General features: G+C 34.1%; 2 protein-coding genes across 2 annotated transcripts; one reads left to right on the forward strand and one right to left on the reverse strand.

The window, feature by feature from the left end:
• LOC132547760 (mitochondrial S-adenosylmethionine carrier protein-like) lies at positions 1–11035 on the reverse strand. Its single transcript, XM_060211562.1, has 10 exons — positions 10697–11035; positions 8774–8860; positions 7639–7795; positions 6610–6719; positions 5631–5735; positions 5199–5291; positions 4529–4598; positions 4096–4160; positions 2803–2876; positions 1–2347 (listed from the first exon to the last, which is right to left on the reverse strand). Exons 2-10 carry the CDS (start codon positions 8804–8806, stop codon positions 2233–2235), a joined length of 822 nt encoding a protein of 273 aa, XP_060067545.1. The 5' UTR covers positions 8807–8860; positions 10697–11035; the 3' UTR covers positions 1–2232.
• Positions 10868–22356, forward strand: LOC132547759 (myosin-2 heavy chain-like). Its single transcript, XM_060211561.1, has 10 exons — positions 10868–11043; positions 12640–12836; positions 13717–13939; positions 14420–14613; positions 14899–15196; positions 16484–16677; positions 17832–18057; positions 20078–20447; positions 20773–20859; positions 21094–22356. The coding sequence occupies exons 1-10, from the start codon at positions 10946–10948 to the stop codon at positions 21142–21144; spliced, it is 1938 nt and encodes a 645-aa protein (XP_060067544.1). The 5' UTR covers positions 10868–10945; the 3' UTR covers positions 21145–22356.
• Positions 22357–27420: the final 5064 nt, after the last annotated feature.

The raw sequence follows: 27420 nt of genomic DNA on the forward strand, positions 1-27420 counted from the left end.
ATCAGTATAAAAGTACTTTTTTAATTGCAGTTCATCTCCAATTCATTGTAACAAACACAACTCAGATAATAACAAAACAAGCATTGGCAAGATAGTTAAAAGCGAAAGTTAATTTTTGAAAGCAATTGTTTCATATGAAATATACAATCATTAGAATGTTTATATAAGTAGTCATATACACTATCACACATAGACATTATCGCCCTACTACAACTTTCCGTCAATACCTGTGTAATTTACATGTGAATAAAAAAGTACAAATTATAAGATCAATATTTTGTGATGTAATTAAGATATTTAATTGTGTGATGGATCCTTAATTGTTTATTTTACACTATATATATGTATACATATCCAGTGTGACACATTATCATTTACTGAAAACAATTAAAAATTGAATGACATGAATGATCTAACACTTTGATTGAAATGAACCAATTTTCCTGATTATGACACGAATTAACATGTCAGCTACAAGTGAATACTATAGCTAACATTCACAGATGATTGGATAATTCATTCAAAGAAAAATCAGTATGATAATATGAAAACACAAAAACAAATTCTTATTTTATTCATATGATTTATAGTATATAATGTATAGTACATGACGTATATTATGCTTGATAAAATATGTTGTATAAGTTGTAAAACCTTGCAACCATTGTACAGGTATGGTACTTTCTAAACCAACCATATGAACAAATGAAATCTCTGTAAAACCTTTTACAGAGAACTCTTTCAACCAAAGAAATTTTTCAGAGTTTGTACAAATTAATCTGTAAAAGATATCAATGAAATCCCTGTAAAACATCATACTGATAACTCATTCATCCTTTGAAATTTTCCTTCCCTTAACACCTGATTGGTTACAAGGTTTTTCTCACTCGCTAGTGATGTGGCCTGAACAATGACAGTCATTTGTGAATATAGGAAATGGTAATTACGGGTTATCATTTAACATATATCTCACAGACGTATACAAAGTTCGGTAGCACTTTCAAGCATCCACTGACCTTCAAGCATTTCATGACTTTTAAGGATGTAAGAATCAAGAAATCCAATCCAAGAAGTTAATTTATCCTGTATTATTTACCAAAATCACAAAATACCAGTATCATTTACAATATTATTTACCAAATTAACAGTATCATTTACCCAAACTACCATATCATTTACCAAAATACCAGTATCATTTATCATATCATTTACCAAAATACCATATCATTTACCAAAATACCAGTATCGTTTATCATATCATTTACCAAAATACCATATCATTTACCAAAATATCAATATCGTTTATCATATTATTTACCAAAATACCAGTATCATTTACCCAAATAACCGGTATCATTTACCAAAAATACCAGTTTTAATTATAAAACTATCAGTATTATTTACCAACTAACAAGCAACAAGTCTGATTCTCTGATTACTTTGGAATGTGTGTTATCATATCATAAATTCATGTTTAATAGCAGAATTAAGTCGTTTACCAATTAGGGCCTAAATGCTTCCACAGGTTGATACAACCAAATATAACACCATATACTCTATTTCCCTAATAAAATAGTACTGACCAAGAAACCAGCCAAACCTTGAAACACTCTGGAATGACTGGTTAAAATGTGTATGGATAGCCATTTTCTGACATTTCAATGCACACGACACTAAAATAATTCTGTAATTTCTAAAACCATTGTAAGCCATAACAAGCCAACATATTTTCTTTATAAAAGTGAAGTCACAATAGCAGGTTACCTAAGACAGAGTAATTTTACTAAAACAAACAAGTTGTTGTCGTAAAACTAATGCTGTCAACATAAACGAGCTGAAGCACCGTTACGAAGTCCTGTTTGTACCAGGTGAATACAAGGTCTACAAATCTGTCATCTAAATAATGCACATCAGTGAAATGACCGTACTAATACAGAATACTTCAATAATATGAAAAGTTAACACCCAGTGGTCACAGTGATTATCTTTTTATACCCATTCATGAAGAACATTATAGCATTCATAATACTGCAGTTCTGAAAATATAAAGTATAAACTAGTCACATGATGTGAGAGACATTATGGATGATGTTATGTCTCAATGAGATTTTTTTCTTATCCTCACACATTCAGTACAACAATTTTTAAGAAAAAATGATGTATTTTGGAAATCAATAAAAAATTAAATTCTGTTTAACTAAATGTCTTGAAAACAACTATGTTATGCCATGGTTATCCCTCTTCAGTCAGGGCAATGATGGTGACTCTAACTTTGTCATACACGCCAAGAAATACAGCGCCACCTATGGAAATCCATGTCACTCTCGGCACCAGCCCAGCAAATAGACTACAAAAGATTAAACCCACAGCAATTTTATGATAATTCTAATGGATGTAGAATTTGTATGATAGATATTAAGTCTGAGGAACATGTAAGTATATATATGTGGTTACTGGTAATGTTAACTTGAACCACACAACCAGCACTCCCAGATTATCTCCATTTAGCTGCACAACTTCGGGGAATAGTTACAAAAGTTATTTAAGGCAACACTTTATAAAACACCTTGGATATGTATAAATGGATTCCATTTTTTTGAAGGTATAATCCTTTTTCAATAGAAAATTCAATAACCTATCCCAGTGTAGAAAATGGAATTCACCTTTTTGGCATTTTCTATTAAACAAAAACTGATTATTCTAGGAATTATGACTTACAGTTGAAAAACATTGGATTCCATTTCACTTTCAAAATTTTTTTCTATTCTTTACTGCAACAAAATTCCAAAGTGTTTAACTTACCCTTGAACACCTTTTTCTGCATAAACTGTTTTAAGAGCAAAATTTATACTTCCTGTGGCAAGTGGGGTTCCCATCTGAAACACAGTACATGCCACACAATTAATTAATAAAATACATACAATTATTTTCAAGTCACATATCAGACAAAGTTTGACTCCAAAAAACAATATGGCCATAGTTTGACTCCAGAAACAATTAGCCATAGTTTGACTCCAGAAACAATACAGCCATAGTTTGACTACAGAAACAATACAGCCATAGTTTGACTCCAGAAACAATTAGCCATAGTTTGACTCCAGAAACAATACAGCCATAGTTTGACTACAGAAACAATACAGCCATAGTTTGACTCCAGAAAACAATACAGCCATGGTTTGACTCCAGGAACAATTAGCAATAGTTTGACTCCAGAAACAACACAGCCATAGTTGGACTCAGAAACAATAGCACAATTGTTTGACTCCAGAATTGATATAGCCACAGTTGACTCCAGTAACAATAGTCCCATTTTGTCTACAGAAACAATATAACCTAGTCTGATTCCATACCATCAGTGGTAGATACAAATCATCGATGATCTTTGTTTGATTCCATACCATCAGTGGTAGATACAAATCATCGATGATCTTTGTTTGATTCCATACCATCAGTGGTAGATACAAATCATCGATGATCTTTGTCTGATTCCATACCATCAGTGGTAGATACAAATCATCGATGATCTTTGTTTGATTACATACCATCAGTGGTAGATACAAATCATCGATGATCTTTGTCTGATTACATACCATCAGTGGTAGATACAAATCATCGATGATCTTTGTCTGATTCCATACCATCAGTGGTAGATACAAATCATCGATGATCTTTGTTTGATTCCATACCATCAGTGGTAGATACAAATCATCGATGATCTTTGTCTGATTACATACCATCAGTGGTAGATACAAATCATCGATGATCTTTGTCTGATTCCATACCATCAGTGGTAGATACAAATCATCGATGATCTTTGTCTGATTCCATACCATCAGTGGTAGATACAAATCATCGATGATCTTTGTCTGATTACATACCATCAGTGGTAGATACAAATCATCGATGATCTTTGTTTGATTCCATACCATCAGTGGTAGATACAAATCATTGATGATCTTTGTTTGTTCAAAACAAAATTGTTATCTCTCTAGATGAGTTGAAAAAATCTTCAGAGCCTAGTTTTGATAACATATCTTTTATCTTAAATGCCCAGAAAACCTTTATTGTAAAGAGAAGATGAAGAGCTGACAATACCTTTGCCAACATGATCCTCGTCTTAGCCACGTCCAGGGGTGTAGTCACTCCCGCTCCTATACAACCTTTTAAGATAGAAAGGTCACTACCAGTAAGTGATGGTGTCTTCTACCAATCAAGATATATCAACTTGGTTTATAGGTATCTGATATATTTCAACATCTTGGAAAAGACAAAAGTATTTTCATATAAATTTGTTCCCATTTCTAACTAATGAAATGACACAACACTATATTAAAATAATGTTATTAATAGGATCAAAGCAGTCCTTTTAAATGATACAAAACATGGTAAAGTGTGATCCATGAAAATATATCACTGACAAAAAAATTCAGTTTACAATGAATAGTATTGGCAATGGTTGTGGGGATAGTATTACTATACTGTTTATACATAGGTTTGTATCATTTTTACGAAGTGGTACAATGTTTACCTGCCACAGCTCCACACACTGCAGATTGCCATGGGTCTACAATTTTACCCTGGTAAGACGACCATCGCAACTGCACATGAGAAGGTAAAATGTAGGAATCATAAAACATCCTGAACAAGTACAGAAAATTTCAGTAAATGATAACTAATTCAAAGTCTTTTCTTCCTGTATTTTGGTGACAAACTCACCAATTAAGATTCTATGGACTTTCTTTCTAGATAACTCACAAGCCCCCACCCTCATTTTATATGTAACTGAAAAAAAAGGTAATCATTGAAGTTCTACACAATTAACTTACATATATGTTATCTAGACAATGAACATACTACTTTGTGTAAGTTTTGTTGATCAAATATTATTAAATTACAGGTAATCTATCTCTAAAGGTAAAACAAAAATTAAAAATAATAAATAACTGGAGAAGTCCCATCAGTTTACATGACACATTTGACACCAAAATTTCTGACTTTAGCTATCTGTTAAACAAATGAGTGTTTTGTGGCTCAAACATGTTTTAAACAGCACACTTTGGCTGAAGTTTTTTCTCCAAACTCTTAATTACATATCCCATTTCCATGTATCAATCGACAGTTCTAAGCAAAATACTCTCAAAAATATTACAAGGTAATAAGAATATTACAAGTTCTAAGGGAGAGATGAGATTACTCACCTTTAGGTATTCCCATATTGGAAACTGTATAAAGGAGAATGGCATCTCCCTGATTACTGTACTGAAGTAGCCACGGAACAAACCAGGGAATCCCTGTAACAACAATCAAGCAAACAAACCATAACATACATCAAACTAAAGATAAAAGGGTGATGTGTAGGGTCTATTGGCTTGTGATATTTTAACAATGTTGTTTTAAAAAAATTTTTTCAAAAACATCTTTAATCAATCACAGGATATCTTGAACATTCTTCCTCTTTATTCTTAATTTCATTCTAAGGTTACATGTTTGAGTAGTTAACTAGCTGACAGCCCTTCTTAAATTGATCTTAATTTTTTTATTTCTCTTGACTTGTAATCCTACCTGTCTGACATCGAAGATTTATTGGAAATCCATCTAAGTGAGGGCTAAAATGACCGTCAAGAACTCACCTCTTGTTTGAGTGTGGTTAAAAGTATAGACTTGGATGTCAGGTGTGGGTTGGCTTGAGCTCTTTGTTTTACAACTTCTACTGGAACTCTGATAAGGCAAGCTGACTAACAAAAATTTATACATCATAATACATAAATTCTAAATTAAGAAATTACATCAGTTACTTAAATATCACATAGCATTGGTTCAGAACTTAAGCTGTATTTCATTGTTAATAGAGATCACATTAGCCATCTTGAATACTACATTAGATGTAAATGGCAAACACCATTCGTCAATATCAATACCTCATCCCGGGAATCTAAATAGAACCAATCATTTGACCAACCACAGGTATTTCCTACATAATGTAGAATAAGCCCCTCAGTTTTACTTCCTACTTCTCTCGTTTTGTCACTGTAACAACCCTTTTCACTAATGATGCTTTGTCATACATGGTACAACTCTATACTTACCATTTCCCCTAATGATGCCCCATCATGTGTAAAGCTGTTTCTGTATTGACTATTTTCCTTATGAGGCCCCCATCATATCTGTTATATTTCTGTACTTACTATTTCTCCTAATATATCTATGTACTTACCACTTCCCCTAATGAGGCCCCAATCATATCTGTTATATTTCTGTATTTGCTATTTCTCCTAATATATCTATGTATTTACCACTTCCCCTAATGAGGCCCCCATCATATCTGTTATATTTCTGTACTTACTATTTCTCCTAATATATCTATGTACTTACCACTTCCCCTAATGAGGCCCCCATCATATCTGTTATATTTCTGTATTTGCTATTTCTCCTAATATATCTATGTACTTGCCACTTCCCCTAATGAGGCCCCCATCATATCTGTTATATTTCTGTATTTGCTATTTCTCCTAATATATCTATGTACTTACCACTTCCCCTAATGAGGCCCCCATCATATCTGTTATATTTCTGTATTTGCTATTTTTCCTAATATATCTATGTACTTACCACTTCCCCTAATGAGGCCCCAATCATATGTGATGCTGTTGACCATTTCTCACCCAAGGTATTCCTCATCACAGTCTTTGTCAGCTCATAGGTACAGAAAAACAAAGCAGCTACAAAATGCAATAAAGATTAATAACAAACAGGTGAAGAATCATATTATAAATTGTGTTTTGTTATAGACAAATTTGACATTCAAGAAATTAACCCATCTGTGCAGACTTGAGGACATAAGATCTCACTCTATGATTAGATGCTGAAACTTAAGTATTACAGCCTCCATAAAGAACTTTATTTTGAAAGATTAATTTAACTCCACTGAAAGTATAAAGATTTCTATTTTTTAAGTGCTATACCAAGGGACACTGTGATGATAGACCTTAGGTACAATGTGTTTCAGTTTGTGACAACACTGTTAGCCATCTTGTTTAATACATTCTTCTTATCCATTCATTTTTTTTATCTAAAGGACAAACAAGGATGATTAAAGACAAAACAGAGTTAATCAGTCCATCCTCCAATAATCTGGGTCTAAAAACTGATACATTTCAGGACTACTGCAACGCTGACATCCAACAGTACAATCATAATATACCTTCACTGTTAAAAAATAGAAGTGTTATCCATATTCTCAAACACACCAGCTTAAACCAGCAAAAAATAAACTGGTTTTCTGTTTTATCTAGATACCAGTAATGTTTGAAGAGAACAAAATTTAGTTGACATTTGGGGTGTCATTATTGGTTTTTGTGTCATTTTCATGATATGTCCAACTCTCTCTATAACATCAAAGACATCTTATGGCTACTGATGAGAAAGTCGATACTGAGATGTTACATTGTGGAAAGACATTTACGTAACCTGACAACTATTCTATACCTTTATGATGTGGTATCTAAGAACAACTTGTCAAAATATGATTTAAATACTTCTACTGTAACTTTATGTCACAAATCTTTATTATAGAAATAAAAATATTCATACAAACAGGAGTGTTTGACATCGTATCTAGAGGATTTTACTGATTCATACCTGTGGGTGCTGATCCGACCACTACTGGCAGCAGACCTGAGTATATTCCTCGAAATCCACCAGCTTTCAAGAAACCTTGCTGACTTTGTAGGCGGGTCTTGATGGTATCCAATGGAAACAGTGACAAATCTACAGAAATACCGGCGGCTGCTCCTGCCTATAACAAAAAAAGGGTGAAAACTCAGGAACCAAAATCTAAAATACAATTTCCTGACAGCAGCTTTAGCCTAAACTACAGATAGAACAAAACCCCTGAACAACGATCTACAACCGAATAGAACTGATTAGTTTTATTTCATAACAGGATATGTGTATGAGTTTAAACTGGAATAGGTATCCTTTAAGGCACCCCTGTGTTGAAGTGTGCTGTTGACAAATATCAGCAGGGAGAAGGGGGTCTTTTTCTACTTTGAATGAAATCTTACTTAGAAGCTGTTTTCCATGATGCAGATGGTAGTTTTGGTGAAGAGTAGGTAACTGTAACAAGTGTTACCTATTTTTTTAATAGTAAAGTTGGAGCTCAATCCAACTGGTGAAACTTGAGAAGTTTGAAATAGGTGTTGCACAAGAAAAACCATGACTGCACAATCGTGCTACGAAATGGCCTCCATGGCTGCTGTATCAAAGTTTTGAAAAGGTTGAAAAATAACAACACTTTGTTGGTTACCTTTCCTTAACATTCCTACCTATTTTTAGCTCAATGGAACCAGTGGAACTGGAGAAGAAGTTTAAAACATGTTTTTCAAGATGGCAACCATCTTGAAATTCAGACATACCCAAAAAATAACAACACTTGGTCAGGACCACCTCAGGATCACTTCATGCTAGTTTGAGCTCAATCCCACTAGTGGAACTTGGTAAGAAGTTTGAAACGTCAAAAGTTTATGCACGGTGGATGGCAGACAACAACGGACGAATCACAATGGCTTTATGTACCAACAAAATAATTAACGATTTCTCCACAATGAAGTGCATCCTATTATAAAACCAATGCAACGCTTTAGGTTTTTTTTTATATGTTTTGTCTTCCTTTTCTTTGAAATTGATTAAATGGTAATAGAAATTTTTTCCATTAATCAGAAAGACTGAGTATAATTGATCCACTTGATAATGTAGAATATACTAAGATACTGACCAGCAGGGCAACCTTGAAGTTAGTTTCTGTCATATCTGATGTAAGGCAGACCAACCATTCCTATACACAGCTTACATCTCTCACTGTCTGTAAACCAACAATACACAGATGATGTTACATTCAATCGTCAAGCACTGGAGGCAGACAGATACAACAAATTGTAAATTGTAAACAGGTACATATACATACATATACTAAAATGTCAATCAAACTCAAGAGTACGCGTCTTATATGGAAGTACTATATCATGTTGCTATAAGTTCACGCCTAGTAATAAGCTCGTCAATTAACATTGGTGTTCTGTATATTTTACCAGCAAATTCAAGATCATAATGTTGTCCTGAAAAGACCACATTCCCTGATTTTGTTTAGTTTATTTGTTGACCTTACTTTCCCTACAACAGTCAGGGTTTTTTTAAGACAAGGTCTCCTTGAATACATTTGCGGTTACTAGCCTCACTGAATATCATGCTAGAGGCCCATCACATGTCATTTGGCTAAAGAGATAGCCACTACAGGAACCAAAAAATTATGTAAACTGGGTTCATTTTTGTTTGGCAATATATAGTATATTAACAGATTTTCTCGTTACACCATGTTTATTATAAATCATTTTTGAAACCATAAGAATTTAATAAAACCTGCAAAACAACGAAAGGGTATTGTTCTATATCATAAGGTCTTATCAAGGCTGACTGTATCTTAAAATTCACCTGTTCAAGCAATTACATATGATCAATTACTGCCATTTTTGATAGATAAAAGATGGGCAATCTTTATCTTTAATAACACATCATATATTAAAAAAATTTAATCTGAATAGCTACAACAAGTTAAATCGCAGGATGTTTAACTTACTCTACCACTTTATAAGTGTATTTACAGGCAGATGTACACTTCCTGTGATGTTTCCTATTTACACATTGTAATATATAGTCATAAATAAGGAAGTGATTGATGTGTACTTTATTTTACAGTTACAACTCATAATTTAGTAACTTAATCAATCCACCATGGAAAAAAAATTAAAAAATCATGATGAAAAAAAAATGACAAAAAAAATTTGATTTGCACAAATAAGACCAGAATTTCACACTACATATGTGCAGTAAATCATTTTAAGATATCAGGGAGATGTCTTAAGTGGTGTACTACAGCCTTTGTAGAGAGAACATGAAACTCCTGAATCAAGTATCCAACTGATAGGCATTATAGCCCGAGCACATGGGCTGCCAGGAAATGCATTTTTGCCAAGCATATGCTGAAACATGTTGTCAAACCACTGAAGGTAACAGGATACACTTTACAAATCTGTTAAAGGAGTTAAAACTACTACAGGTTTTATTAGTAATACATTGTATTTTTTCATGAAGGCATTTAATTATCTTCAATGGCCTTCACCACAGACTTAGAATAAATCATCTGTTCTTTGATAATAATATTCAAATTCCACATGAAGAAGATAAGGTCAGACAGTAACAATATAATCCAAGTCACTTGTTGCCTGTATTCGAGTCATACATTGTATATTGGAATATATCATTGCAATGTCAAAAGGCCTCTTACTGATTCTATTCACCAAATACATCTAATATGAGGTTAACAGAAAAACTGTGTAGTCATGAGATAATCATGAGTATGTTGAGTTATATATCAGCCAATGAGATTTAATAACCTTATCTTCGGAGACCTTGACCTTTTATTTTTTATAAGGACAACTTATAAACTACACATATGTTTGATGCAAGATTGAATAATTAGCATAATGTAATTACACATTTTTTCCAACGAAAACATAAATTTTATGACATAATCATTATTTCATACATCTAGTTTCTACCCTACATTTGTTCCTGAGTTGACCTTTGACCTAAAAATCATAATACTTATGGTAACATGCTAATATTCGAAGTAAACGCTTACCAATCGGACAGTGATAACTTGCAGTTTTAAAAGGTCTAGTCAGGAAATATCTATCGATTTCCAGCAATATTTCTTCCTTTGGCTGATGAAACACCAAAATATCACTTCGACTATAGACACGTACCCACGTGAGATCTTACATGCTTGGTGACTTGAAAATAGGAAGTAGCTTTGAGCAGTAAATGCTTTTCTGCGGGGTCTTTTCTGCGCAGGCTCCGGAAGTAATTGCAACGTGCGAATGTTGTCAACATGGAACTCGAAGTGGACGAAGCATCAAAATCACTTGTAGCGTCGTGGTTTTCTGATGAAAGCTTCGATACAGAGCCAGAAGACAACCCATCTAAAAAGTATAATCATATATTCTCATCTGCATTTACTAACGAATTCAGTGAATGTCATTGACGTAAAGATTAAATATGCAAAGCGAGTGCACATGTGCCATGTGGTACAGTGGCATGCAGCTGGTCGTATGAAATGGTCATGCTGTACTAATGGTTTAATTATTGAAAATGCTTTTCAAATCCTTACGCCTGATATCTAAAAGTGAAAAGAAATTTAAATTATTAGCAGACACCTTCATTCTGTACTATTTCTTCATTTCAAACCTACTAGAAGTCAAAGAGTCCTCTCCATTCATATATATAACCAGCACTTAATACGTTTCAGGAAATTTCATTAACACCATGCTTAATGGCTTCACTTTCTTCAAAGATAGACCCATTTATAAAGTCACTCTGAGCAAACTCGCTCCGTTTGTGTTATTCATATTTCCAGTGTTTACAATTTTTTCCAGCTAATATTTTTATTAAAATGTCACACTGCCTTACTGAGACATACTAAAGTGTATAAAAATTGGTAGTTATTGCTCCCGGTTTTATCTTCTCCATTATGGCAATTTTATGATGCAAACATTTTTATCTGTTGTGTATCATAGTATGTAGAGTTTATGTAAAATTACACAAAATTTACATCATCTGTTACTCTGACTCAACACAGATGACAAAGTTTTACATCCAACCACACACTTACACTTCAGGTTGTGCAGTGGTAACACACTCGCCTTTCACCAAGTCGTCAAGGGTTTGATTTTTGTACAAACGTGATAAAAATAGAGGGTCACCTGTTTTACTGTTGGTTATCACCAAGTACCCTGGTTTCCTTCCACAATAAGACCCCTTGCACACTTACATCCAGGCCAATGAGGGTGATTAGTATAATTTGCAATAACTTGTTTCGCAATTGTTGTAAGATAAAGTTCATATTAAAACTTACACATGGATTAAATGGAGCAGATATTACAATACATTAAAATGATACCCTCACTGCATTCTGATGTCTTACACTTTGCAGTTATTTTGTGTGTTAATCTGTATAAACTTATGAAAGCTCTTTTTATGGCTTGCTTATTCTCAATTGTGTCTGAACTGGGAAATTTTGTATCCATCTAAGTTGTTAGGAAGTGTTGGAGTATGATATAATTTCCCTACTGATTTTAATTTTTTTTTTTTTTTTTTTACATTTTAGATATATGTAGACCAACATGTTTTAAATCATTAGCTACTCTAGTAGAGATAGATGACTGCTGTTATCTCATTCTAAATTTGCTGTTTTGTACGGCACAACTAACACGTTTAAGAAATATGGATTTGGTTTATTTATATTGAGAAACTTCCAAGGTTGTATCCGATGGATTCACAATATTTTAAATTACATGACTCTAAAAGAATAAATAAATAACAAACAAAAAATGGAAAATAAGTTAAAAAAACAAATTTGTTTATTGTGCCGCATACCCTTGCAGGTATTTTGCAATGGATAGTGTCTCTGGAAAAATCAGTAAGGTGGTTGTTCTCAAGTATTTGAAGACTAAGGGTTATGATCACATAATGGCTTGCATCTTTAATATTTCAAAACATGTATAATATTTGAAAATATTTATCCAGGAAGAAGAACAAGAAAAAGGAAAAAGTTGAGAAAACAGAGCCGCCAATTACAAAGCAGAAGTTAAGCAATGGAATAAAAAAATCACCATCATCAAGCCAATCATCAAACAACATCAGCAGCACGTCATCATTTGTGGAAGAAAAACTCAAGAAAAAACTGAAAAAGTCAAAACACATGAAGGATAAGGAGAAAAAAGGTATGATTTATCATTATACAGATTTAGCCAATAAACATGCGTTATCTGTTTAGCAAACCATTTGCATTGATCCAGTAACTTGTTTTCATTTTAATGTAGTGAGTATAGTCCCAAGTCCTCGTGGGATTGTTTTTATATATATTACTTACTTATGATTATATGATAATGATAAGGTCTAGTGTGATGACCTTATATGGCTGGATGCATCATCTCATTCATCTGTCCAACAGCTTGAAGGCCATAGTGAAACCAAAATACTGAAATACAACTTTTATCATTGGAGAGTGAACTTTAATGTTTTTTGTTAGTTCAGCCATCTGAAAAAACTGTAACCTTGACAACAAACACTTCTTTCATACTTTATCATGAAGATTATTCCTGTGTTAAAGAAGTTCATTATTTCACAAATACACAAGAAAAGATTAACAAGTCTAACATTTTTTGGAAAATGAAGAAAAAATATCCTGAACATTTCTTAGATTTTGTTAGTGTATTTGCCTGTTATAAGTCCTTGGTCAAGGGCCCAACCTCGACTCAAATAAGGAGCTTGTTACAGGACCAGGATGTAACATTTCTTGGTAATGCAACTGGAATGACATTGTGGATGGGTTTATTATCAGGCATGGACTTAATGATGGATATACAGGATGATTTCTTGTCACTGAATTTCCTCTCAGGAATTAAGCTTAAATGTTTGCACAGTAATCAATGTTGTGACAAGTTTTAATCATCAGCACAATTTAACTTCAGTCTTCAGTTTCAGGAGTTTTATAATTTAACATGTCAATAGACATAAATTCAGAGGTAAAATGTCACACCACCTCTTTGTACAGCATTATATGTACCACAGGCCGACTTAACAGTACTTGACTGATTTCAGAAACAGAGAAGAAGTTTACAGGGATGAAGAAGTTGTCTACAGCTGACAGTAGTGATGATGAGGAAGAGAGTAAAACTTCACTGGTGGGCCAGAAATCTCCCAACAAAATTCTTGTACAAAGACACACAGTGGAAAGTCTACAACAAAAGCTTGAGGACAATGCATTGTCAAAAACTGCAAAGAAGAAACTCAAGAAAAAACTTAATGCTCTCCTAAGCAATCAGTTAGTATTGGACTTTTTTTGAAAATGTGTTGATTCTTTCTTATTAAATGATTTATGTAACCATATTATGAATGTAATTAGGTCTCCAGTTTCAGTTTTTGTTAAGGCACTTAGCAGGAATGTGCTTTTATTTTAACATAAATCTGCAAACCTACACAAAGATAACCATACCCAGTTCAGTTAATTTGTATACCAATAATAATACTAGATTTGTATTTAAAAAATAGTTAATCCAATAAACATTAATGAATGTGACGTGAATTACATTGTAGATAGAAATAAACCTGCAGGAAAAAAATCTGTAGTCTACTGCTGGGAAATATTGAACTTAGATTCGATTACAGATTTAATAAACTAGTACTTGAAATTCTACAGTTAAGAAAAATGCAGATAGAAATCTGTAATCTTTAGTAAGAAGAATCCAACTGGTTAAGGTGTGTAATGTTGTTTTCATAATTAACTTCTTTTATGTTGTTTTAGAGAAGAGGATAGCAAAGCTGTAAAGCATAGTGAAAATATCAACAGTGAAACAAAAAAAGTTGAAAAGAAAAAGAAGGTAAAAGTAGAAGAAAGTAAAACAGAATCCAAGATTGCGAATGGAGATGACATTGAAAGAAACAGTATTAAAGGTGAAGAGGGCAAAGGAGACAAAGACAAGAAAAAAACAAAGAAAGGTATAGTCTACACTACTGTAAATTACCTCAATTATTTTGCCTATTATTCATTTTCATGATCAAAGCAAATCTGTGAAAGTCAATATTGTCGTTAATAAGGGCGGATTGTAAGAATAGTGTAGCCAGTTCCACAACAGTTTGTCTCTGTGTAAATATTGTGCTGGTAATTTATCCAAACTAATGATGACATTGCTGGTTGGTTTATAGATTATGAGAAGTGTAAACCATGAACTGGTATATAAATTGTAAGGAAATATGAACATTTTACATGAATATTTCATTCAGAGAAAAAATTGATGAAAAAACAGAAGGCAGAGCTTATATCTGATGAAGCACAGGACTCTGGAGAAAATAAGAAATTAAAGCCTAAAAAGAGACAGAAGGAAGCAAGTTCTTCAGAGGAATCTGATGATGATGGCCCAATGGTACACAAGAAACCAAAGATGAAGGTATCAGAAAACTCTGGGACTCCAGACCGTTCTAAACACAGCATAGTCACCTTACGGCAGAAACTTCAGATCACTACCTCTCAGAGTACCCGTAAAAATATCAGGAAGAAGATTGCCGAGTTAGAAGCAAAACAGTAAGTATGTCCAGGGAAGATATTTTCCTCCAAATAAACATTTTTACATGTGTGAAGTTATAGATCAGATGAAGATGCTGGACTGTAATAGTACATTGATTGAGTTGTAGAGGTGACGATAGAAATGGTGAAAAAATGAGTGAAAATTTTGAAATTATGATATTGGTGTGGCATTAGAATTATCCTTCCTTTTCTCAGCAAGAATGTAATACAATGTACAAACATAAGATCTTATACAAACTCCAATACTGTAATACAATGTACAAACATTAGGTCCTATGCAAGCTTCAAGAATGTAATACAATGTACAAACATAAGATCTTATACAAACTCCAATACTGTAATACAATGTACAAACATTAGGTCCTATGCAAGCTTCAAGAATGTAATACAATGTACAAACATTAGGTCCTATGCAAGCTTCAATAATGTAATACAATGTACAAACATAAGATCTTATACAAACTCCAATACTGTAATACAATGTACAAACATTAGGTCCTATGCAAGCTTCAAGAATGTAATACAATGTACAAACATAAGATCTTATACAAACTCCAATACTGTAATACAATGTACAAACATTAGGTCCTATGCAAGCTTCAAGAATGTAATACAATGTACAAACATTAGGTCCTATGCAAGCTTCAAGAATGTAATACAATGTACAAACATAAGATCTTATACAAACTCCAATACTGTAATACAATGTACAAACATTAGGTCCTATGCAAGCTTCAAGAATGTAATACAATGTACAAACATAAGATCTTATACAAACTCCAATACTGTAATACAATGTACAAACATTAGGTCCTATGCAAGCTTCAAGAATGTAATACAATGTACAAACATAAGATCTTATACAAACTCCAATACTGTAATACAATGTACAAACATTAGGTCCTATGCAAGCTTCAAGAATGTAATACAATGTACAAACATTATGTCCTATGCAAGCTTCAAGAATGTAATACAATGTACAAACATTAGGTCCTATGCAAGCTTCAAGAATGTAATACAATGTACAAAAATGATCCATCCAGAATTTTAAACTTGTCACAGAATAGTGATAACAAATAGCAATCATCAAAATTAAGGATAGGCGTGTCAGCTATTATCAAAAATCATAAATATGTTTGCCATTTAAAATAAAATGATAAGAATGGAATCAACAACTAGTATTTTAAACATTTTAAATATTTCAAACATAGCCTTTTGTCAGAGGTGTAAAGAGACCAATAATGTATTTACATTATGATAGATGGTTGTCCAATTTTTTTTAAGGCAATCACAGTCTGCTGCCAAGACTAACAGCAATGGTATGTCATCTGACTCGAGTGAATCAGAACATAGCAGTGATGTGATGGAGAAAACTAATGTGGTCAAGTCACCTGTAAAAGAATCTCTTATTGATAAGTTAAAGAAGATGAAGAGTCCATGTCTAGAAAAATCAGTCAAAAGTTCACCGATCACTCCAGGTAATCTAAAATGTTGTAACCACTACATTACATGTTGTAACCACTACATTCAGGTGACACTACACGGATCACTCCAGGTAATCTAAAATGTTGTAACCACTACATTACATGTTGTAACCACTACATTCAGGTGACACTACACCGATCACTCCAGGTAATCTAAAATGTTGTAACCCCTACAGTACTCAGAAAATCCAGGTGACACTACACCGATCACTCCAGGCAATCTAAAATGTTGTAACCACTACAGTACTCAGAAAATCCAGATGACACTACACCGATCACTCCAGGTAATCTAAAATGTTGTAACCACTACAGTACTCAGAAAATCCAGGTGACACTACACCGATCCAGGCAATCTAAAATGTTGTAACCACTACAGTACATGTTGTAACCACTACAGTACTCAGAAAATCCAGGTGACACTACATGTTCACCCTGGTACAAAGTTAGTATCACAAAAATGAATGTTTAAAGACAGCTTTTCCTGTTGCTGTTACTGCAGTGAACCTTGGGTAATGTTGCATTACCCTGTTTATTACCTGTTGGTAACGTAGCTGTTATTTTGTCCTTGGTATTTTTTTTACTTATTTCTATCATTAAATTGATGTTTCAAGGAAATCTTAGTTCATTGATATCTTGGTTAAAGTATTGCAGATAATTTTGCAGAGAATTTACTCTTAATGTGAAAAATAATTATGCGTATATATTGCTTTTCTTGAAATGGACATGCAGAAAAACATTAGCTCTAAAAAAATCAGTATTTAACTTGAAACATCAGATAAGGACATGCAGATCAGGTAGTATTTGTGTGAACTCTTTCATATTCATAGATAAAATGCACTTGTAGTACTTTAAATATCAGTATAGTAGTGTCTGTATGGTTGAGACTTTCAGATTCAGAATATATTAGAATATTGTAACTTGTATGACCAGATCTGTAAGAGAAACATTGATTAGTCTAACCCATGAGATCTGCTTTTATTTGGTATGTAGTTCACCATGAAATGCAGAGCAGGATTTTAAAAAATTATCATCTTTGCAGTGTTAAAATCAGTGTAAAATTTACGTCAATTTAGATTACGTATAGGATATCTAGATATCAGCTTTAAATCCTCAGAAAAATTTAAATGTAAATGTTTTTACACAAACAGCTAGCTCTAAGAAAAGATCAGCCCAAGAGGCAAAGATTGAAAATGGCTCGCCACCTAAACTGAAGAAAAAGTCTAAAGTTCAGGCTGAAGTGGGTGATACTACTTTGAACCCTGAGAAAAGTGTTGAAGAAAGACTCCACCACTATAACCAAAGACTCCAAGAAGAGGGTCTTTCTGCGGCATCAAGGAAGCGAATTCGACGACAAATTTCTAAACTGAAAGAAGGGTAAAAAAGTTAATTGCAGTTCAATAAGAGCAGAGGTTACCTCTATCTTATGATCAGGAGATGGACAGTTCAAACAGTGTAGTCATCAGATCATCACACAGAAATTCTTACTGGTTCTGATATAAGAACTTCTTTATACTTATCAACCTGGAGATAATCTTTCTCTATAAAATGTCTGGTGTTAGGGGTCATATAGCATCATATGTCTAAAGTGGTGCATGATATTTGTAATTCAATTACTACTAAAAATTGACAGATTTCAATACAAATTTTAGGAAGTTATTTAGGGGGGGGTGGTTTTGAGAGTTAGTTATATAGACTTCTTTTCACTGGTGCGGGATGAGACTTTTTTGCCTCATTTTGCAAAATGGTGAATGAAATTTAAAATTTTGGGAATTAATTTCAGTTGGGAGTGGGGTCAACTATCAGCCACTAAAAGTCCTCAAGAAACACTTTGATAGCACACACACGCACATACATATATATGGTAAATTCATTGTCCAAATCAAGACTTGGAAATACTAAACAAACCTTTTATATTTCTCCATGATTTAAACCTAAAAAAGTCCCGAATTTTCTGGTCAGGTGTAAGATGCCAATGATGACAATGAGTGGAGTTTTGATACATTATACTGTTAACATGAACTATATATTGGACATATTAAATTTCACAATTATCGAATTAACAAATTTGTTCATTTTACCAGATAATAGCTGAAATCAATGGTAATGCATTGTGTAGCCAATTCAAATGAGCATTCATCCTTGAAGGACACTGAAGCATTCAAGTTTTCATAGCCTTTCAATAGTTGGTGACTTGCCTGTATGTACATATGTATGCAACTGTTTGTTAACCAGTGACATCCTCACTCTACTTCAGTACTGATCAGATTGTCCACACAAGCTTACAAACATCATTTCTTATACGAGTTCTCATCTCACCCTTCTTGGGTTGGATTGAAGTCACTGTTACTATAGATGGAAATTTCGTCACACTTGCTCTACTGGTTTCATTAGCCATACAATTGTCGTACAGTTTCAGTATAGATATTGACAAATATGGAAAAAACATCAGGCAAATTAATGGCCTTTGTTTTTTAGGTGACCTATTGTGATCTGGTATCATGCATCCGTAACAATTTATTGTTTTTGGCTTCTTCTCAAAATCCTATCCGATTTCGTTGAAATTTTACAGAAAGCTTCCCAGGCCTAAGATAAACCAAAATTTTGAATTATACAGTCTAGACCCCAAAAGGGCCTGTGGGGCAAGGCCAAAAGGGGTTAGATTAACTTTAATTTCAAAACTCTTTTTTCAACACCGAGATATGGTAGAATAAAATACTCTTCATTGATGAAAGCGTCTAAAAGTGCTTTACCAAAATTTCATGGCTCCAGGGTCTAACATTTCCTGGAGTGGGTAAATTTTACTGTAGTTTATACAGGAAAACTAGTTTTTTAGCATGATTTATTTAATTTCCATTGGAAATATTTCAAATTTGGTTAGAATTATAAATAAAGGATGACGACTTAATGGCATGCCCATACTGATCCTGGCTGACCTCCTTGGGCTGATGGGTGGGGTCCAAAGGGATCAAATTGATTAAAATCTCAGGTGACCGTCAAGGCCTCTTGTTATTTTGACTGATCTTAGTCTACACAATACATTGTACGAAGACAATCATAATGAACACTCATCGTTACTTATTTGAATAATCAAAGATGATCAGATACTGTATTACAATTATCTTAAACAATAACAATCAGTGGCATCTCAAATTCACAACTTTCGATTCAGCATGTGTTTGTGTTCTGTGTGTGTGCAGGCTGTCTTACCCTGGCAAGATAGAGATGTCTAACTGGATATTTCAATTTGATGGGATAGAAATTGTTGTCTATCAAAACATTTTTTCATCACTGAATAGATCCTGGAGTGAGGGAATTTGTATACCATGTTGTTTCAGCTCTTTTTAATGAATTTTCAAACCTCCTTTTGCATGTGCAGTATTTCATCTATTTTCAGTTCGGGAAAAGAAGTCAAAACAACAACCATGACAGCAAAGGCAGTAGATTCAACAACCTCAAAAACAAAAAAGGAAGATTCAACAAAAACAAAAAGTAAAAAGAAACAAAAAAAATTAACAGAAACATCACTAGAACCCAACTCAAAAATTAGAGATTCAACAATAGAAGCAGCTGGAATGAAAACAGAAGGTTCAACAAAGAAAATGAAAGTTAAAAAGGCAGTGTCCCTGGAAATGGGAGAGAAGAAACTGGCAAAGAAAAAAAGAAAAGACTCTGATGAAGATTTGTGGAAGGCAACTGAAGGATGGGAGAGTGATGAGAACTCGGCTGATGATATAGTGTCAGAGGAAACACCCAAACAAAAAAAGGTGCAGATTTGGTAATGGATATATGATAACAGATTGTTACAAAGGCTTTTTTTATAAATAGAGATTTGTACTGAATTGAAGAAAATTAGATGTTGTAAACAGGGAACTTTCACACCAATTTCCTTTCCTAAAGACTAAAAAAATAAAAGGAGAGCTAAATTGTTTCATGTTACAGTAGACGCGTGTGTTTTTGTATATTCTACACCAAAATTAAGTATGGCTGAGAATGAACAGATTTACATATGGATGATAAAGTGTTATGAGAGAAGTAGGTAAGGTCTTAGTTTATCTGTAGATTTATAACATATAGTATTGATTCTTACAGAAAGCTGAAGATGGACATATCAGAAAACGATTAAAGAAAAGGAGTAAGCAAAAAAACATTAAGAAAGATAATAGACCAGACCATTTGGTAAGTATGGGGGAATGTATTAAAGTTAAGTTTATCATTGGCCTACCAGAATACTGCTGTTTATATAAATTTTACTGTCAAGTACAGTATATCATTTATCTTGCTTTTTTAGACAGTACTGGTACAAATGTTTAATTCTGTGATTAAAACTCCATACCTTAAGGAATATTTCATGTTCTACTTCGATTTAAATCTTCAGGCAATTATTTCTCAATTTGTGTTTTTTTTCTTCAGAAACCACCTCATTTAAGATTGGCAAAGGAAGGACAAGAGGACTCTGCTTAGTCTAAAAGTGAATTCCTGTGAAGTTTGGATATAGACATTGATTGTGAGAACAATCGTGAGAATACTTATTTTCTCTGTGGATTTTAGTTCGCGACTCTGACTTTGAGAACAATCGTGAGAATACTTATTTTCTCTGTGGATTCTAGTTCGGGACTCTGACTTTGAGAACAATCGTGAGAATACTTATTTTCTCTGTGGATTCTAGTTCGGGACTCTGACTTTGAGAACAATCGTGAGAATACTTATTGTCTCTGTGGATTCTAGTTCGGGACTCTGACTTTGAGAACAATCATGAGAATACTTATTGTCTCTGTGGATTTTAGTTAGGGACTCTGACTTTGAGAACAATCGTGAGAATACTTATTGTCTTTGTGGAGTCTGGATCTGGACACTAGTGATCGATTACTTGCCATGTGTTCATTATCTTTTTAAAATTGTTTCATCTGCATTAAAATGTAAGGAATAAATAGATGTGCTTTTATGAGAGCATGACTTGTTGTCTAGTTTTGGAGAGAGTTACATATAGAAAAATTTCAGATAAAAGATTTACTGTTTAAGTAGTCACAAAATCACACTATTTTTTCACTTGTGAATTTTGATGATGAATTCTACAATAAGTGTCACTCAGTACACTTGGTTGATATTGTGTTACATAAGCTTTGACAGGTTGTTGTTTTTGTTTCCACAGCTATGTTCTCATGTACAATATGTATTTTACTGCTACCGTTGAAACAATTGTCCTTGTTCTGATTTGTTGACAATCTCATTTTAGTGTAATGGTATATGATTTTTGTTTATGATTTCAGCAAAACTTCCACCCTATGCATTCGCATCTTATGCAAATAAGAAAGTAGGTCATCCTTTTTCTGTGTTCTGGAAGATAACATTGTTCATACTTTATCCCAGTTTTTTAGCTCACCTGACCCAAAGGGTGTTAAAACCTTTAAATATTTTCTTCTACCTAACCAAAAGACACAGAAGCATGGTATATGTCAGTGAATAATAATTCTACTCTTACCCTAAAGGTCTAGATCCCCACTTCTCTGCCTTTGATATGACAAGGAAATCTCACCCAAGAGGAATCCCCCTCCCCCATCTCTACCTGGGGTATGACAAGGAAATCTTACCCCGGTAAAACACAGTAGCACTTTTGCAGAAGTAAAAGCTGTGTATGAATGACTTCTGTATAACAGTAAACTGTTTTAAAGATAACTTTGTTTGTGTGTTCTTTAACATATAAATGATACATAAATCTGGTGTTGAATATTGTATAAATAGTATTCTAAAGCAATGACGATGAAATACATTTTTTATTGAATGATCTTCATGATCTAATTCCCAATATACTCATTACCATAACAATCATTCTGACACCAGCTTACAACCTGACCTGAATCTGTCGACAAATTGGCTTTGACAACATCAATGGTTGAAAGGAGCATTTGATTGACTTAAGAACATAAGAATGCTTATACCAGAGCTTAAATCATTAATCTAATGCCACATATGTCAATAAAAACAAGTATTCTATCCCCTTAATATATATCAAAGCATTTATTCATTAAATGATTGTCCAATAAATTACCTGTGACTGTATTGGTGATTGTCCAATAAATTACCTGTGACTGTATTGATGATTGTCCAATTAATTACCTGTGACTGTATTGGTGATTGTCCAATTAATTACCTGTGACTGTATTGGTGATTGTCCAATTAATTACCTGTGACTGTCCAATAAATTACCTGTAACTGTATTGGTGACTGTCCAATAAATTACCTGTGACTGTATTGGTGACTGTCCAATAAATTAAATTACCAATAAATTACCTGTAACCGTATCGGTGACTGTCCAATAAATTACCTGTGACCGTATCGGTGACTGTCCAATAAATTACCTGTGACCGTATCGGTGACTGTCCAATAAATTACCTGTGACCGTGTCGGTGACTGTCCAATAAATTACCTGTGACCGTGTCGGTGACTGTCCAATTAATTACCTGTGACCGTGTCGGTGACTGTCCAATTAATTACCTGTGACCGTGTCGGTGACTGTCCAATTAATTACCTGTGACTGTATTGGTGATTGTCCAATAAAAAATACCTGTGACTGTATTGGTGACTGTCCAATAAATTACCTGTGACCGTATTGGTGACTGTCCAATTAATTACCTGTGACGGTATTGGTGACTGTCCAATAAATTACCTGTGACTGTATTGGTGACTGTCCAATTAAATTACCTGTGTCCAATTAATTACCTGTGACCGTGTGGTGACTGTCCAATAAATTACCTGTGACCAATTAATTTTTTATTGGTGATTGTCCAATATGACTGTATTGGTGACTGTCCAATAAATTACCTGTGACCGTATTGGTGACTGTCCAATAAATTACCTGTGACGGTATTGGTGACTGTCCAATAAATTACCTGTGACTGTATTGGTGACTGTCCAATAAATTACCTGTGACCTATTTTTTTTTATTTGTGTTTATGTGATTGAATCGGGGGTGGGGGGTTAAAAAAATGGTGAAAAAAGTGAATTAGTAAGAAAATAATGAATTGCTTCACTTTACCATGACTGTGGTGAAGTGAAACTGTCCCACTCTTAAGTTCCTCATCCCAGATCTATTTTTGTTATTTATGTGTTTATATGATTGAATCAGGGCAATAACAAAAAAAAATGTGAAAAAAAGAGATCTTCATCAGTATCATTATCATCATCATCATCATCATCATCGAATTATTAGCTTCATTGACGAGTCTTGAAATGACAAAACAGCAGAATGATGCAGTCTTGTTAAAAGGTGCATTCGAAGGACTCTGAAACCACTAACTATATAAACACACAAGGAAACAAATAGGTTATTTAGCAATAATAGGAAGAAATACATAATTGTATTTAAACATCTTTCGTTAGAAAAGAGTCGCACCTTTCCACCATACTGAGCAAGCAGTCCTTTTTTAATAGATGGCTTAGTAACAAAAATCACGGTAGGCAAAATAGGTTTAGTTTTATACGTTAATTCTATACTAGGTAAGAACTGGAGATAAAGTATTCGTACAGCTGTCAACACCTGCTACTCGGCCTGTGTTTATCGCCTTTAAAGATGGTTGTTCGTAATAACCAGGAAGCACTTTGGCTGTTAAGAAAAATCTAGGTTGGAGTCCTCATCTCCGTCTATTTTCTTGTCTGCTTTATGTGGTGAATAACCAAATAAGATGATTTTAGATGTGAAAACATACGAAGGACCTGTACTTGGTCAATCAACCATGTCTACCAGAGAGTTCCGTTTATGGTTAACATCTCCATGTCGGAATCACACCTAGAACTCTTATTTTCAGCTCTTCTTGTCTGTGGTAGTTAAGTGTTGTTGCAAGAAGCTGAGAAAAGGACCTGCCTGTGCAGTCGTTATTGAAAAACATTTAAACCCAATTGCTTTGGACGACATGAAATGGACCTTTCGTATGTTGTTCATTGAGGTAGCCACCTGATACTACAAGGAACCTTCCTCATAACGACCCTTGCTGTTCACTTTCTTAGTTAAAGCAATGACGAGTTCTCTTACATTTACCACACGTAAAATGTTTGACCATCGAGTGTATACCTATCCCGATTTATTTATATTTTCACCTGTATGTATACCTGTGTCTATTATATACCTTTAAGTTACCTGTATCGACTATATATACCTGTATATATACCGTCTGTACCTGTATATGTATGTACACTATATACAACTAACGGGATTTAAAGGTTTGGCGGCGCTGTTGCTATGCTGTTGTTGTCAACACGATTCAATACCCTATAAATATATACCTATATATCCCTACTGAAGTGTGTTAGCAGCGGTATCCAGGATTTTTTACTTCGTACTTCTTTGTCGAAGGGGATCATGACGGAGGAAGGTGGGTTAGAATAACACCATTGTACCATCAACTCTCGCAAACAATACACTATTTTTACCTTTAATGTATAATTTATGTGTAAACAATGACTTGATTGTATCCTGATCGCTATCTGCCCGGAACATTTAGCCCTGTAATGGCCCGGGTTCTATGTAATCGATATACTTATTCTCTAGTGTTAACACTTTCCGTAGAGTGTCTTGGAATGTGAACTCTCTCGTCACATATTGGGACGTGGGGAAGGTTTGTTTAATCTGTTTTTACATTAAATCTAGCCCGTCGGTTTGACAGGAGGATCGGTGTTTATACTGTATGCCTCAATACACATTTGACGTAATTTCCTGTATCACAAACACTCGACTGTCTGTTCGCCGGGCCGATCACACGGGACGAACTATTTGTCCATCAATCAAATATAAAGAGGGGTTAGGGCTGCACCGTGGGGGCTCTGTCTAACAAAGATCGATTTAGACCAAGTTTTTGTCAGTATTGCTTTGAATACAAATACCAGTCTTCGGTTGGTACTTTCGATGCTTAAATTCACTAGTCAAATTTCAACCTTGCAATCGGATTCAAAACGTGAAAAAATTCGATAGGCTTTGTTAGAAAAGAGCTTTTTGTAATTAATCGATACCGAGAACATTTATATTTGATAGGTAAGGTCCACCACCTATTATATCTGGGTGTACAATTTCTATTGTCAGTTTCTTTCATTACTAATCCACCCTGACAACAAGTAGTCCGTGCTATTTACGAACTACTTTGAGGTAGAAGCAAGGATTTTCTCAACAACAGAGGCCAGCTTCATGTAGTTAGAATCATCCACGATAAAAATGAGTTTAAGATAGACGTGTGATTTAAAGTTCCCCTGTCGTGTGCACGGAATTGGATATCTGAGCCCAGGATTGATATAACCTTCAAATCTAAAAGATGTTTCTCTTTATCAAATTTCACACTGCCTGCCCATATCAAATACAGAATTTCTCGATGAAGCAGAAGACGCTTACCCTGCCGGAAGACCTGGTTTGAATTAAGATTCTGTTGACATGTCGCTGTTTGCTTTGTTCATTATATCAAGTTTCACATTGTTTATTCACTTTGTTAGTCATGGCATAGTCGGATTACGGTCGATAGAAGGCCAGAATAAATACATGAACGAATGAAAAAGACACGGTATAAAACAATAGTCCCGAGTCTCTATTAACCACTGTTAGGACTTTTCACAACTGCAACTAATATGCCATTTAAAAACCGAGAAATGAAACGACATTTTGGAATCATAGGCTGTTTAAATTAAATTGATTGGGATGGACCTGAAAACGGTTGACAACTATGATAGCCCTACACGGTTCGACGTCTTGCAGGAACAGGGGTGAGAGATTGTTTCAGAGTGTAATTTTTCTAAATTAAATCTTTTTATAATACAAACCAATGTACGAGCATGATATGCCGGAGTAATTTTGGTGGTCATTATCACGTGGTCTTTTCTGTCATGATTATGACGGATGTGGTACAATAATACGTATTACCACTTACAGACTTGTAAACGTGATGTTACCAATAACACAAGCTGAGAGTCCGAGACTGAATAAATCAAATCCCCAAATTGACCTGTAAATATTGTGAGTTTAGGTTCTTTAGTGCCCAGTCCTTTACGTATCAGTGATTGTACATAGATATATACTGGTTTCACATCAACCTGCATCTCCATGTACAGACTACTTAATTACGTCAACTGAAAGCGACATATTAAGTAACCCATATCCACCATGCTGTGTTGTTGACTAGATTTCATACTTTTTACAACATCAGGAATAGAGTTGATGGAGATGTCGAAATTAATTCCATTGTTACAGTATTCATCAGGCTTTATACTCCGGACAAAGCCCGGGGCGATACGATTGAATAGAATTAATGAAGGCGTGATAAAGTGGATTGCAATATCAAATTAACGTCGTACGTAAGGTTAAATTAATACTGAAGACGAGTATTGACACGAAGGCGACCAATCACAACATCGATTACTACACATAGGATGTAAATTCCCCCGTGTCTCTGGTCGCCTTGACATCTAAGCATTGACTCCTTCCGCCGGGTAGCAAACATATCGTTGGTTATACCTGTATAACTGCCTATATGACAACAGGTTTCCGTCAAGTGTTTTGAATTTAGACTTAAGTGATCCATATCGTTTTTCCTACCTGAGAGGACTCTACCAAATACCTTGGAATTAACTACGTGAAATATAGACAGTGATATGTAAATAAGTCTGGAATCAATTTGATCAATAACGTAAATTCTTTAATAAAAAGATCCAGTGGGATTGCAGCTGTGTTTTTACCAAAGGACAACATTCCTTGAATGATTGAAA

The sequence above is a fragment of the Ylistrum balloti genome, unplaced genomic scaffold (assembly GCF_031769215.1).
Source record: "Ylistrum balloti isolate Yb309-2 unplaced genomic scaffold, AGI_CSIRO_Ybal_v1 Utg369974, whole genome shotgun sequence".
In the NCBI taxonomy this organism is placed as follows: domain Eukaryota; kingdom Metazoa; phylum Mollusca; class Bivalvia; order Pectinida; family Pectinidae; genus Ylistrum; species Ylistrum balloti.

What these genes read in the sequence shown, in the direction of transcription:
- LOC132547760 (XM_060211562.1), bottom strand. Translation starts at nt 8,806, where the DNA reads ATGACAGAAACTAACTTCAAGGTTGCCCTGCTG. An exon ending in GGTCGGATCAGCACCCACAG is followed by an intron (nt 6,720 to 7,638) that starts GTATGAATCAGT and finishes TGCATTTTGTAG; the next exon opens with CTGCTTTGTTTTTCTGTACC. An exon ending in TAACCACACTCAAACAAGAG is followed by an intron (nt 5,292 to 5,630) that starts GTGAGTTCTTGA and finishes TTGTTGTTACAG; the next exon opens with GGATTCCCTGGTTTGTTCCG.
- LOC132547759 (XM_060211561.1), top strand. Translation starts at nt 10,946, where the DNA reads ATGGAACTCGAAGTGGACGAAGCATCAAAATCACTTGTAGCGTCGTGG. An exon ending in GAAGACAACCCATCTAAAAA is followed by an intron (nt 11,044 to 12,639) that starts GTATAATCATAT and finishes ATATTTATCCAG; the next exon opens with GAAGAAGAACAAGAAAAAGG. An exon ending in ATAATAGACCAGACCATTTG is followed by an intron (nt 20,860 to 21,093) that starts GTAAGTATGGGG and finishes TTTTTTCTTCAG; the next exon opens with AAACCACCTCATTTAAGATT.